The following is a 13419-nucleotide window of genomic DNA, read 5'->3' as shown; positions in this document are numbered from 1 at the left end:
TTGTGCTTGTTCGTCGATGTTCGTTGCGCGCACCTTTGGTGTGCCCTTTGTGCTCGTTGGACCATTGTTACTCCTGCCATGGCGCCTCCATTGCTCGTGATATGCAGATCTGTTTGTTGTGCTCTCATTCAGGGGAAGGCCCTGTTTGATCGCTCTCATTGTCGTGCTACTTCAGGGGAGCTGCTTCTTTTGATATCCTTTGAGCTCGAAGTTGTTCATTGTGGCCGTTGTCGTCCTTTATTTCTTTATTATGCTTTCATTATGTATTCTCCATACTAGCTTAAGGAGTGTTATACCAAGCTGGATGTGTGTATTGGCTTATTGTACTTTTTGATTTATGGTCCTTTGTTGTACTTTCAGTTGTTGTTGTAGTCTCCATTGTAGTAAGCTGGAGTTCCATAGTGTATACACTCCAGCTTGAGGGGGAGTGTTGAAGTGTAATTTATGGTATTTTAGTCATTACTGTGTATGTAGGGGTATGATTGTCATTGTACTTGGTTGTCCTAGTTGGGCCCTATATATACATCATTTACATGGAAGCTCCCTAGTGGAGTCCCACCATCTTCTCCACTCCTCTTCTCCTTCTCTTCCTCTAACCCTAACTCTATTCTAACAATATATAGAGAGAGACAGAGAGAGTAGGGGATCAATCCATAATGGAGAATTAAACGTTAAGCATGTGCATTGTGAAATATTTCTTGCATTCTTGAATTGACATTAGATAAATGTACAACATCTCATAATTCCCCAATTACCATAGCTTCAATCTAGGATTGATATCACAAACTAAAAACACAAAAGAAAATAAAATAAAAAAGGGTATGTGAAAAAAAATCAAGAGGAATTTTCATAAGAAATTAATCACTAACCATCTGGACTCCCCAAAGGTGGTACACCATGTCCACCAGAACCCATACGAAGAATTATAGTAATAGCAGGATTAATGAATGCATGTTGGCTCCTTTTTATCTGCAGTGCCAATAATATGTGGCTTTCCAATGAATTTACGTATAAATAAATTCAATTCATTTAGCTCACAGACCCAGATAAGAAGTGCATACCTCATGAATATCTTCAAATGGAAGGATAACCTATAAAATGGGAAAGAATCAATTTCAAATGAAGCAATTTGTGAAAACGTGTTATGAGAAGGGTGTCAAAACCATCAATCCATATATGGGGATCTACAACATTCTTTTTTATTAAAGTCCACTTTTGATATTAATATAGAATTAAATATACAATAAAGCATATAAATGGAATTAGAAACAAGATATCATGTAAGATGGTCACAAGAACAAAAAAAAAATTAATCCAGATTTGCTTATAGGAACACTGTAAAGAACACAAAATTTATAAAAGTAGACATATGCTAGATTGAGTGCTTTTATTGCATTGAACATGTCACATGGTGGTTTATCATGGCTTTTCTTGATTAGAGAACTTCTATTTCTTTTATGGCATGTTTGATTGGTAGAAAAGTGGTGGGAAGAAAAACCATTTTCGAAGTTTCTACCATTTTCTCTTGTTTGGTTGCGTAAGAAGCAGTTTTTCAGGTGGATAGGCCTTTCCAGACAGGAAAGAAAATACCCCTTTTTCGTCAAAAGAAATTCCATCTCAAAACCCCGAACACAGCTTTCCTTTCCATCTAAAAAGAAATATCATTCATCATAGGTAGGAAAATAATTAAAATCATCTAATTATATAAATATTAAATAAAAAGGTATAAAAATAAAGCCTTCCTATATAAAAAGATAAATTATTTAAATAAAAAAACAAATAAATCCTCACAAAAAAAAAATCTTAAAAATTTAATGTTAACCTAATAAAAACTTTAATACGGGGAAGTAAATAAAAATGAGAAAAATGAGAAAATAAGGCCAAATAATATACAGAATCATGAATCTAAATGTGGGCCTCACTTGGCTTCATACATTATATTATTACTTAGTCTCGCACTCGCTTCCCACTCTGGCAACTACGAGAGGAACATCTACATGAGTTGCTTCTAGATTAAATGTGATTGCAACTAGATAGAATCCCTTGATTCCACCGCAAAGATGCTATGAAGTTTAACTATGATGGGACATTTTGTTGCAGCATAGGTTCGGCCGGTATAGGTTGAAGTTCTAGAAATGCTCTGGAAGAGATCATCAAATGCATTCTGGCTCTTTTGGCATTAAAAGGTCGAATGAAGAAGTTTTGCTCTATGTACAAGGTTTCATGTGTTGGCTGTTTTCTACTTATTGTGTTTGATATCTTCAAGGTGAAACTGCAGAGACCTTTGATATCCTCAGCATGGATGTTTATATACAATTCAACAAATGTGATTACTTGGCATAAGGATTGAATTAAAGCACTTGCTGTTTAGGAAACACTATTTTTAGACAGATTACATTGCTAGAGAGGGCTTCGAGACCATGATCTTTAAATTGGACAAGGGCTGCCCCTCCTGTAGTATTTGTTTATTGTGGCTGCTTTTTATTTTGAAGTGATCTCGTATCCTTAGTTTATGTATCTTTGGCTTTCCTAATCAAGTCCCAATGTCGTTATCTTTCAAATAAAAAAGGAAGTAAGCCCAAAGATGGAACAAGCCTATGGGCGTAAATAGTGAAACCATCAATTCCAGGACTTCCGATAACAACCGTACACTTGGATATAAAGCAACAATAAATTGAATAACTCGCTGAATAGAGTATCATATTAGACGAAGAAAAAGTGAAACCCAGGAGTCGTCTCATCTCCTCCTTTGTTTATGTCTTTGGCCTTCCTAATTTAGTTCCAATGTCATTCTCCTTCAAATAAAAGAAAGAAGTAACACCATAAGATGGGACGAGAGTGATGGGCACAAATAGTGAAACCATAGACCCTGCAACTTTTTATAAAAATCGTACACCAGGATATTAAGTAACCAATATATTGAATAACTCCCTATATATAGTTCTCAATATTAGGGGAAGAAAAAGAGAAACCCATGTATATGCTTGACCATGTCCTTGAACCATAAGCAACAACTTGATGTTTGGTTCCTAAGAGCACCAAGAACACACACTCTATGTCCCTTTCATGGAAAAATAACCCAAAAACCCATTTCTCACTCCAATTAAGATGCTTTTCTTAGTTTTAGATGCAAAGAGCTCTACTAGTCATCTCTATGACTTTCAACATACAAGTCTGAACATTATAGGATGAAGAGATGCTTAGTTTATTGATTGAATTTAATTGCCTAAATGAGATGAATTTGGAAAACTGGCACACGGTAATATTTTGTGTTGGACTTCCAGTCTCTCAAGCCTAACTTGGGTTGGAATGGGCATGGATTTAAGTATTTAACAGTTTAGACACGGGCTCTACATGAGCATCCGTCAGCCAACTTTCACCCTCTGTACACACCACTTTGGTTGTAGATAGGCACAGAGCCCATCAATATATGAGAATTGAATGCCCACATTGATGCATGAATTGGATGGAAACATCAAATCTAAAACAAGAAGCATGTGCTACCTGATAAATATAAAAAAAATCAATGTCTAGCATTTTCTCTAAAAGTTTCAAATTGATAGTTTCCAAGATATGATCATATAGAATAGATGAAACCTGTCATAGTTTGTAAGTTATCAATTCAATTACTTGTGTTTAGTTTTAAAAGTGTCACATTTTCCAACCTTCTTCAAACATGTCATTACAAAAAGGAACATATCTGAATACAACAAGCAATAGATCCATAAATAACCAAGGGTGAGCTAACCTTCATTTGCTTAGAAAATACATTAGAATGGAAGCAAATGTGCCACGCAGAGACATACAAGCGCCCATGATACAAGAATGACCTCTCAAGAGCACATGAATAGCTATGATCAACAACCTGAAATAAAAATTCCTGGTCATTAGGTTGTTGGTCGCTTCGACCCAAAATGGTCTTTCAAAACCCATAGAGGTTCACCATTCTTCTGAATCGATTTAACCATATAAATGAATTTCACTAAATAAATGAGTCTTCGACAGAATGTAGCAAGCCTTGCCTCATCCGGGGGAAGGTTAAAAATAGTCTGCAGAGGCCCAGGTTTTTGATGAACCAATGTGGGCCCCTGCTTATCTGATGAAATCCTTCTCCGAGCATTGGCCCCAACAAAGCCATTCAAAGCCCTATCACGAATCTTAGATTCATCAGTCATAAAGAAAGGATAAATCCATGATAAAGTGGCAAGAACTCGTTCATGAAAAACAAATATCAATGTGTTTACAGTTAAATTGAAAGCACTGAACATTATCAGTTACCTTCTATGGTTATGATACTTGAAAACTAATGCATAGATAAGAACTTGCTTTTATGGTAGATGAATATATAACTCAGCATGCAGCTATATGAAGCCCATGGTATAACCACATGATCACTCTTTCTCTCATTCTTCTCCTCATTTCACTTCGTCTCTCCTTTTCTCACGAACCCTAGATCTAGATCCACTACTTGGTATCAGAGCACTCAAGCATACTGGGATTTGTTTCTTTTACAATCGAGATTATAAGAGGCAGACCTCGCTGATGTGATCTCTATATACGGCCACCTGTACTGTCATATCTACCTGTATGGAGATCTACCTAGCTTCGTCGAAATCGGTATGGCTAGTATGGCTAGTTAGAGCATGGGTTATATAATTATTTGGGGCATTTCCCATATTTGTCTGCAACTGCACCTTCAGCTGTGATCATTTTTCCAGAAAACATCAGATTTGAAATAATTGGTTTAGGTTTTTTACGTGGGGGTTACTTGATGTTTGAATGGAATGTACTTGATTCATTTTAAAGTTTGAGTTCATGGGAAGTGGTTTCATTGTGATCGGATCGGATTTTATCAAGTTATGATGTCTTCTCCACATCCACGTTGCCACCCCACTGGTTTTCTCCTATGATTGGATGTTTCAACATCATCAGCAACCTGTATTTTCAAGTGAATTCATCTTACGTGAATGTGAATTCAGATAGGAGTAAATGTCTGATGACAGTAGTTTTAGAAAGTCACATGCTACACCTGGTGTGGTAAGTGGGGTGTCACACATAAGTTCCCATGGTGATAACAAGGGGCTGCAGATCACCAGTTCACCACAATTAAGTTGGATGGAAACAATTATGTGGAGCGGGCCGTCTGACCATATGTTTATCAGTTCAAAAGGAAATGGGGTGACATTAAATCACTAATGGGAGGATAAAAGAACAAAATCATTTTGATCCCACTTATGATAAATAGCAGGAAACAAATTGGACAATGATGTCATAGCTGTTTTTTTTTTTTTTTGGGAAAAATGACATATTTCATTGATAATGGAATAGCATTGGGGACCAGGAGTCCCCTCCTGCATTACAGAATATCAAAGAGAATTGGAATGGGCATACCCAGGGGACCAGGAAAAAGAAATAAGTAAAACAAAGCAAGAAACAATCACGTATATTTTCTTCCCTTCATCATTCCATTAACAATCTTCTTTTTAAGACTCCAAATGATTCTTTCTACATCCTCATTCCTCCCTTCAAAAAGTCCTATTAGATCTTCAGTCGGCGCACCTATGCCGAGCACTTCTCCAACTCCTCCATTATGTGTTGGATTTGAAATCCGGCATGTCAATGAGGAGGTGCTCCGGAATCCGATTCAAGAACTCAGGGTTTTTTCTGCTGGCAATTTTCTCTTCCACCATCCGGATACCTACCACCTTGTTGGCTTCCCAATTCAGCCGTCTCGCATCCCTTTCTTCGCTTAACAGCAGATTGAAGAAAGGGTGTTTGTACAACGGCAAATGTGTATCCTTGACCGAGTCCATCCCACAGAGGCTGTACATAGTGAAGGGGCGATCTTTGGCCTCTAGTTTAAATAATTTCCACTGCTTTTGGAGTAGATCACCCGATATCTCTTTGTAGATCGGATCATTTATGGAGGCCCTCTCTTCGTTGTAGGTCATCGACCTCATTCTCTTGAGGATGTTTTCTAGAACCAGAATCTCCATGAATAACCGTCCATTCCTACCTCCAGGGCATGAAGAAGATTCGTTATCTATATCTGCTTGATTAAGGTTAAGAGAAATTTGCCCAGAAAATCTAGAGGCTCCAAAAGCTTTCTTTTGCGCTTCTTACTCCTCTTCAAGACTCTATACCCAGGATGCCCTAGAAGTCCAATCCCCAGACCTTACAAAATCCCGACCCTTTATTGTAAAGATAAGTAAGCAAAAATAAAGAGTAGTGCTCGCCGATCACGGGGACACGTCGCTTAGGCATGGATATCTCTTTGTGGGTCGGATCATTTAAGGAGGCCCTCGCTTCGTTGTAGGTCATCGACCTCATTCTCTTGAGGATATTTCCTAGAACCAGAATCACCATGAATAACCGTCTATTCCTACCTTCAGAGCACGAAGAAGATTCGTTATCCATATCTGCTTGATTAAGGTTAAGAGAAATTTGCCCAGAAAACCTAGAGGCTCCAAAAGCTTTCTTTTGCGCTTCTTACTCCTCTTCAAGACTCTATACCAAGGATGCCCTTGAAGTCCAATCCCCAGACCTTACAAAATCCCGCCCCTCTATAGTAAAGATAAGTAAGCAAAGATAAAGAGTAGTGCTCGCCAGTCACGGGGACACGTCGCTTAGGGTAGTGTGTTCCTAACAGGGAAAATTTATGGCCCACTCCCCCTTAGCAAAAAAGAATAGATTTAGGAAAGCTTGTGCAGTACAATTTAACCTAGAGGCCTCTCATCAGCAGAAAATACTAGAACGTGGGTCCCCTGATATAGGACCGTGAAGAGAAATTGAGAAAAGGGGAGAGAAATAGAAGAATAGGGGAAGAAAAGACGAAAATAACCTGAAGAAGAGACGAATTTAGAGAGAAGTAGAAGAAGAACAGAAGAATAGACGAATTTAGGGAGAGGAGAAGAAATCAGAAGAGGGAAGAAGAAAACCAGAATTAGAGGGAGAAGAATCTTTATTCAATATCAATCAAAGTTAACAATAAAGCTCTAAAGAGGCCTATATATAGGCAAATAAGCAACCTAAGAAATAGAAACCTTCTAAAATAAGAATTCCCTAAAAGACTAAACTTCCTAATTCTAAATAACATGGAAAATAAAATCCTAGAAACTAATAACATGGAAATAAAAATACTAGAAACTAAATAATACAAAAATAAATCCTAATATCTGCATCATTCTCCCCTGCTTGAAAAAGAACTCGCCCTCGAGTTCTAGTCCACCTGGGTCAAAGATGTATACAATCCGCTGAAGTAATAGAACACGTAAGCCGGCGGGAGCAATCATCATTTCTAACGCTCGAGACAATCGAGAGAAGCATCTGCAAGGTCGGCGGAAGAAGAGGAAAGAAAGGGCCCATGTAGACTCATGCGAACAGAATCTGCGCTGGAGAAGTAAACTAGCGAGGAAGATCGCAACATACTCCTCTGGATCGGTGGGATCGGCATAACAGCAATGGGCAGTACCAATCCATAACTAGCCTCAACAAGGTCATCATCTACTGGTATCACATCGGGCGCAATGGAATCAACAACAAAATCATTTGCTAGAATCGTATCCGGTATAGTGATATCAAACGGGTAATCCTCCTGATCAATCTGCATAACAAGTACCTCTGTGTCAGCACAAATCTCGACAATCTGCTCAACTGGCTCAAAAATAGTGCAATCCTCCGTAATATATTCTCGATCATCTGTCTCAAGTAATGGCTCGTCAAGCAAGGCACTCGCCTCTGACTCATGGTGGTGCTCGGTCGACTCTGCCAATGGATCAACCTCATGCGGCTCTGCCAAAATATTTGTCTCGACTGTAGAAGTGGCAAAATCTCTCTCTAGATGCTCGGCAATCGATGCGGCAGAAATCTCATAAGCATCATGTGCAACGATGTCGATATCGGCAATCAACTGAGTCTCTAACTCTGGATCGTCCATCTCAGAGCCTGAATCTGAATCTGATGGAATCAAAGGCTCAACGTCGATGATCGCATCAATACTAGCATCGTGCTATGTAAGAATAGCAGCAACGTTAGGTGGGATGGATGAAGTAGTGAAGCAGCTCTGCAAATATGACTAGCACATGCGACGCTCGACATATCGGTTTCAGCTGCAATTTCAGCATCTCATGCACGACGTGCTGCGGCTTGTTGTTCACGGCGAGCTGCTTCTTCTCGTCGAGCGGCTTTTTCATGTATCAATCTTTGGTCATACGTTGCTCGCTCACGTTTCAATCTCTGTTGATTTTGATAGTGGTATGTAAACCCATAACGAACATCCTTCCATCGACGAAATGGAGGCTTACAAAACTCACGGCGCTCGTTAACGAAGAAATTTCATCTCGACTTGGCTTCGCGGCACACTGTATCCGTAACTTTGTGAATTGTGATTTGATGATCATAACCACAGTACCTATGGTATGCATTAAGTGCCTGGATCCAATCTAGACACGCATTCTCAACATCTCCATAGGGATAGGTGCAGTCATCATAACCATAGAAATATGGAACCTATGGTGCAGAAGAATATCGATGATCATATCTATCAAAATATGGAGCAGCTGGAGGAGCCATAGGGATCGGCGTCAAAAACTGAAATCAACCGTCGGATTTGTTTGTCATGTCGAAAGGAACACAACGTCGACCGTGGATCTGAAATCGAATGAGTGAAAGATACTGATCGGATGATGGCACGTAATCGACAACGGAGATTGCTCCTAAAACTGTGCTGAAAGTCAATGTCCGCTGCTGAAAATAGGCTGGATGCGCTCTAAAAGTTGTCACGAATAACTTTCGAGTTGAGGTCGAGGGCCGATTTTGAGCAGAAATAGCTCGGGTGAAGAGAGAGAAAATGCGATGGGGTAGAGAGAGAAAGTAGAGAGAAGGGAGAGAGAAAAGAAAATTCTAATTTTCTTTTTTTTCTGTTTTTTTTTTTTTATAGAAGGGGGGGTGCCTGAGGTAAAACAGGGGGTTAAATCTAGTAATACTAATATGAAGGGGTGTGCAAGGAGGAAAGGGGGTTGGTAAATAGATACTTGTTAATGTAAGGGGCAGTGGGGAGAGACACTAGAGAGAAAAGAAAGAGGAGTGTCCAAGGTAACTAAAGAGGGGGTATAAAGATTTTATTGTTTTGCTTTTGTGCTTCATGCCTCACTCACGTGTAAGGGTGTCAATTTTGGCTCGGGCTCGGAAGCTCGCTCGAGCTCGGCTCGAATCCTTAACGAGCCGAGCCGAGCCCGAGTTAGGCCAGGCTCAGCTCGGCTCGGCTCGTTAAGGCTCGTTAAGAATTTAATATGTTTAAAAATATATATTATATATTAATATATACACTAAAAGGGTTGTCTAGGGAGTGAAAGGGGGAGGCAAAATATGTCACTTCTTTTTTGGAACCCCATTTGTTACTTGGACCACCCCCCTAGTGTAAAAATAGTAAAAAAACACTAGATAGGGCTGTCCAGGGAAAATGAGGGGTGTAAAATTAAAATAATTCGAGCTCGATAAGGCTCGCGAGCCTGGCCGAGCCTGACCAAGCCAAGCCGAGCCAAGCCGAGCCTGGTTCGAGCCCGAGCCGAGCCTGGCTTTTGAGCTTAACGAGCCGAGCCAAGCCTGGCCAAGCTCGGCTCGGCTCGGCTCGTTTACACCCCTACTCACGTGACTGAAAAGTCACATGATAATTAAAGCAAGCAAGAGGGAGTGCCTGGGAATAAAAGGGGTTGGGAAATAGCCTATTTTTAGTGGCCGCATGAGCTAATTGAATCATAAAGTGAATGTGCTGGTAAAGGAAATAAACTCACGAACTGTATGCTTGCATTAAATGGGCAAAAGAGCAGTATAGGCTGGGTCCCACATGAGAGTGATAATAGCCTTTGACCAAGTCAGTTACTTTATTGGGAAGGAAATAAAGGTAAGGTAACTTACCTTTTTTTTTTAATTCTAGCTTCTCTAGCAAGTTATTTATTGACAAGGAGACTTCCCACTTTATCTTTATTTCTTTACAGCTGTCACGTGACCACTTAAAGAAGGTTTCATCTATTCTACTTCCTCGATTCCTTCAAGGAAAGAAACCTCCTTAGTACCAATCGTGACTTTCCAAATGAGTCTAACAAATTGCCTTCAATATAGGAACTTATGGGTTTCCTATTACCTCACGCAATCAAAGGGCTGGAGAAGGAGATGTGAGGATGGAAGCAACAGCAGCTTCTTCCAAGGGCGAGAGTTTTGCTGGGGCCAAAATTTGATGTAGGACCGGTCTTGGCTGGGGCTAAAAACTATGGCAAATGACTGTGAAAGCATGAGTTTTAGGGGCTGAGTTTAAGTCAAGGAAGAAGGTGGTGTAACGATGGGTTGACAGAGGATAAACAAAGATGGGTTTCAAGGGCTGATATGAAAAGGGCCATGGGTTGCAGATTTTCAAAAGGCAGCAAGGTGTGAAAATCATAAGGGGAACGATGTTATGGCTGATATTTACGCACCACGGACGGTCTCCTTGATTGGCAACAAACTTGCTGTTGGTGAAGCTTGGGCCTGATAAAACAATGACCTTGAAACTTGGATCCTTTGCTTTAATCGTCGGAAGAAATCTTGGATCTTTAGCTCTGATACCAAATTGATATAGGACCGTGAAGAGATTGAGAAAAGTAGAGAGAAATAGAAGAATATGGGAAGAAGAGACGAATTTAGGGAGAAGTAGAAGAAGAAGAGAAGAATAGATGAATTTAGGAAGTGGAGAAGAAATCAGAAGAGGGAAGAAGAAAACCAGAATTAGAGGGAGAAGAATCTTTATTCAATATCAATCAAAGTTAACAATAAAGCTCTAAAGAGGCCTATATATAGGCAAATAAGCAACCTAAGAAATAGAAAAATTCTAAAATAAGAATTCCCTAAAAGACTAAACTTCCTAATTCTAAATAACATGGAAAATAAAATCCTAGAAACTAATAACATGGAAATAAAAATACTAGAAACTAAATAATATAAAAATAAATCCTAATATCTGCATCATCCTCCCATCCAAACAGCCAAAGTCTTCTAGTGACTGGGGGGAATTATAGAGAATTAGCAGTAGGCAAAAACAACACTGGGCAGGTGGGAGATTAATTTAAGAGATTTTGGAAATCGACTACTGCTTTGCACCCTTATTGCTCCCGAGGACTTCTCCAGAAAAGTTGAACAAAGTTTTTCTTTTGATCTTGCCACCCTCGCCTTAAGTTTTATACCAAGATTGGTCTCGCCAGAAGAAATATTCCTTGCTCTTACTTGGTAACCACCTTTTTTGCTCATCTTGGTTGATAGATCCAGTCACGAAACTTTCCGTCTAGGGGTAGGAGGGTCAATTGACTCGGACCCTACTAGAGAAAGGCAGGATTGACTAAGGCTCTTGCTTCCAGGTCCCATCACGGCAATGTCAAGACCTTTGTCAGATCCAACCTTGGGCAACGCGCTCTGGTCCGGTTCGAAATTTGAATTCTGCACGGGGGCCAAGAGTTCATCGAAAAGCAATCCCAGAGGTTTCAGATGGCCTTCAACCAGAGACAATGTCGAAATGTCCAAACCAGCAGGACCTAAATAGGATTTAGTCAAAGAATACTCGTCTGATTTTTCAGGATTTCAATCCCGATGGAATAGACGTGATCTAGAATTCTAATTCTAACAAAGGGACCTGAAAATTTCCATCGGGGGGCTAAGATTTTGGCCGAAACAAAACTTATACAGTGCCGATGACTGCCTTCCATCTTTGTTTCCAAGACCTTACCAAAAAGGTTCCCTATAGCCTCCACTGTAGATGTCGCCCAAACGTGTAATGGCATACCATAGAAGTTGACCCACATAGGTTCCTCTCCTTGAATGATTTCCCTATTCCATGGTGAAAGGGAGAGCTAATGGTTCCCCAAAGCCTCAGGGCCCTTGGTGAGGATCTGGGAGGCCTGCAGTTCTGATTCAAACATAAATAGGAACTCATCCTCTGCCAAGATACAGGGGCATTGTAGATAGGGTTGCAACTTGGGTCGGGCTTTACCCGACCCGCATCGACCAGACCCGAAAATAGCATTGGTCGGGTTTAGAAATCATGGGTTTTGGGTAGGGTCGGGTTTTAGTTTAAAAACAAGGCTCAATTTTGGGTAGGGCCGGGTTTATAGAAAAAAACCCGAAACCCGACCCGACTTACGTATGTGTACTATGACATTTTTAATTAGCTCTTGAATAACATAGGAAATTACTTTTCAATATATTGATATAATTGTTTTCATTGAGGCGATCATGTTTGTGATGTGGGAACATAGTTTCCTTCTTAAATTCATACACTTGATTACATAAATTCAGAGATTTTTGGTGTGAAGATTTGTTTTTTTTTCTACAACATGTTAACGTGAAAAAACCCGACCCGACCTGACTCGGCGCGAGAATTATCATGGGTAGGGCCGGGTTTGGGAATCATGGGTTTTCAGGAAAAAAACCCGACCCGGGATATTTCTTGGGTAGGGTAGGGTTCTTCAAAACCCGACCCGAGCTGCACCCCTAATTGTAGAGATGGAATATCCCAAAAATTTTGTGCCCATAGCCAAAGGTCCTCTAAAGATCCTTTGTGGTCTTTCTTTTTCCCTATCAGACATGCTTTTAGGGAATCCATTCGGACTTCCACTTCCCTATGCGAGATGGTCAACATCGAGTTACCTCCAATCTCATATGAGATTATTTTACCAGTATCAGGCCAGCGATTTCTCTTACCATAATCAATCTCCAATCGAGGTGAAGGGCGAGCAGTAGCACATGTTACCCAATTAGAACAGTTTCTGATCCGTCGACACCAACGGCAGTTATGCCTCCACTTGAAGTTAAGATACCTATAGGGGGAGCAGAGCCAGTCCCCAAGGGTAGAACCTGCTGATTTAACTTTGAAATCACCTCCCCCCGAAGATAGCGAAGCCAATTTCCCTTTATCTTGCTTACATGTTCTACATCTTTTCCGCCAACTGAAATTATGGTAGCGGCAATAGGAACACTTCCAATCCTCCGGCCATCTCTCGGTCCTCCGGCCATCTCTCAATCCATTCATTCTCCTAGTGACGATGTCATAGCTGTTAGTAAAGGGCTAAAGGCTTTCTATGCAGCTAACTATTAGTAAAGGCTTTCTGCTCTTAAAGATAGCAAAGGAGATTTGGGATTCAGTTGAGCAGACTTGTTCACAAGTGGAAAATTTTGCAAGCTTGTATGAGTTCCAGGTTATGAGCAATAAAAATTTAGTGGAAATGACACAGTTGAGTTCCTTGCTGGTTTGAATCCAGATTATGAGCATGCCAAGATAAATTATCCCGTAGAGATCCACCCCCACATCGTTGAGTCTGGTCTCTTCTTACATATAAAGTGAGTAGAGTAGGCAAAGTGTTATGTTGCCAAGTCTGGACAGGATAGATCTGCACTTCT

The 13419-nt window shown here is 40.2% G+C and overlaps 1 protein-coding gene across 1 annotated transcript in view; it reads right to left on the bottom strand.

The window, feature by feature from the left end:
* The window catches only part of LOC143858507 (BAG-associated GRAM protein 1-like), a 64114-nt gene that overhangs the window by 17933 nt on the left and 32762 nt on the right, over window positions 1-13419 (bottom strand). Inside the window, exons 7-10 of the mRNA XM_077369146.1 lie at window positions 4023-4146; window positions 3749-3865; window positions 1062-1091; window positions 870-969 (exon numbers count right to left, since the gene is read on the bottom strand). Coding sequence (XP_077225261.1) covers window positions 870-969; window positions 1062-1091; window positions 3749-3865; window positions 4023-4146 — 371 coding nt within the window. The remainder of the gene's footprint in view (window positions 1-869; window positions 970-1061; window positions 1092-3748; window positions 3866-4022; window positions 4147-13419) is intronic.

Source organism: Tasmannia lanceolata, unplaced genomic scaffold, assembly GCF_043159265.1.
Source record: "Tasmannia lanceolata isolate RefF3 unplaced genomic scaffold, GAP_Taslan_0.1 ptg000026l, whole genome shotgun sequence".
NCBI lineage: Eukaryota > Viridiplantae > Streptophyta > Magnoliopsida > Canellales > Winteraceae > Tasmannia > Tasmannia lanceolata.
This window is presented reverse-complemented; position numbering and strand designations above follow the sequence as displayed.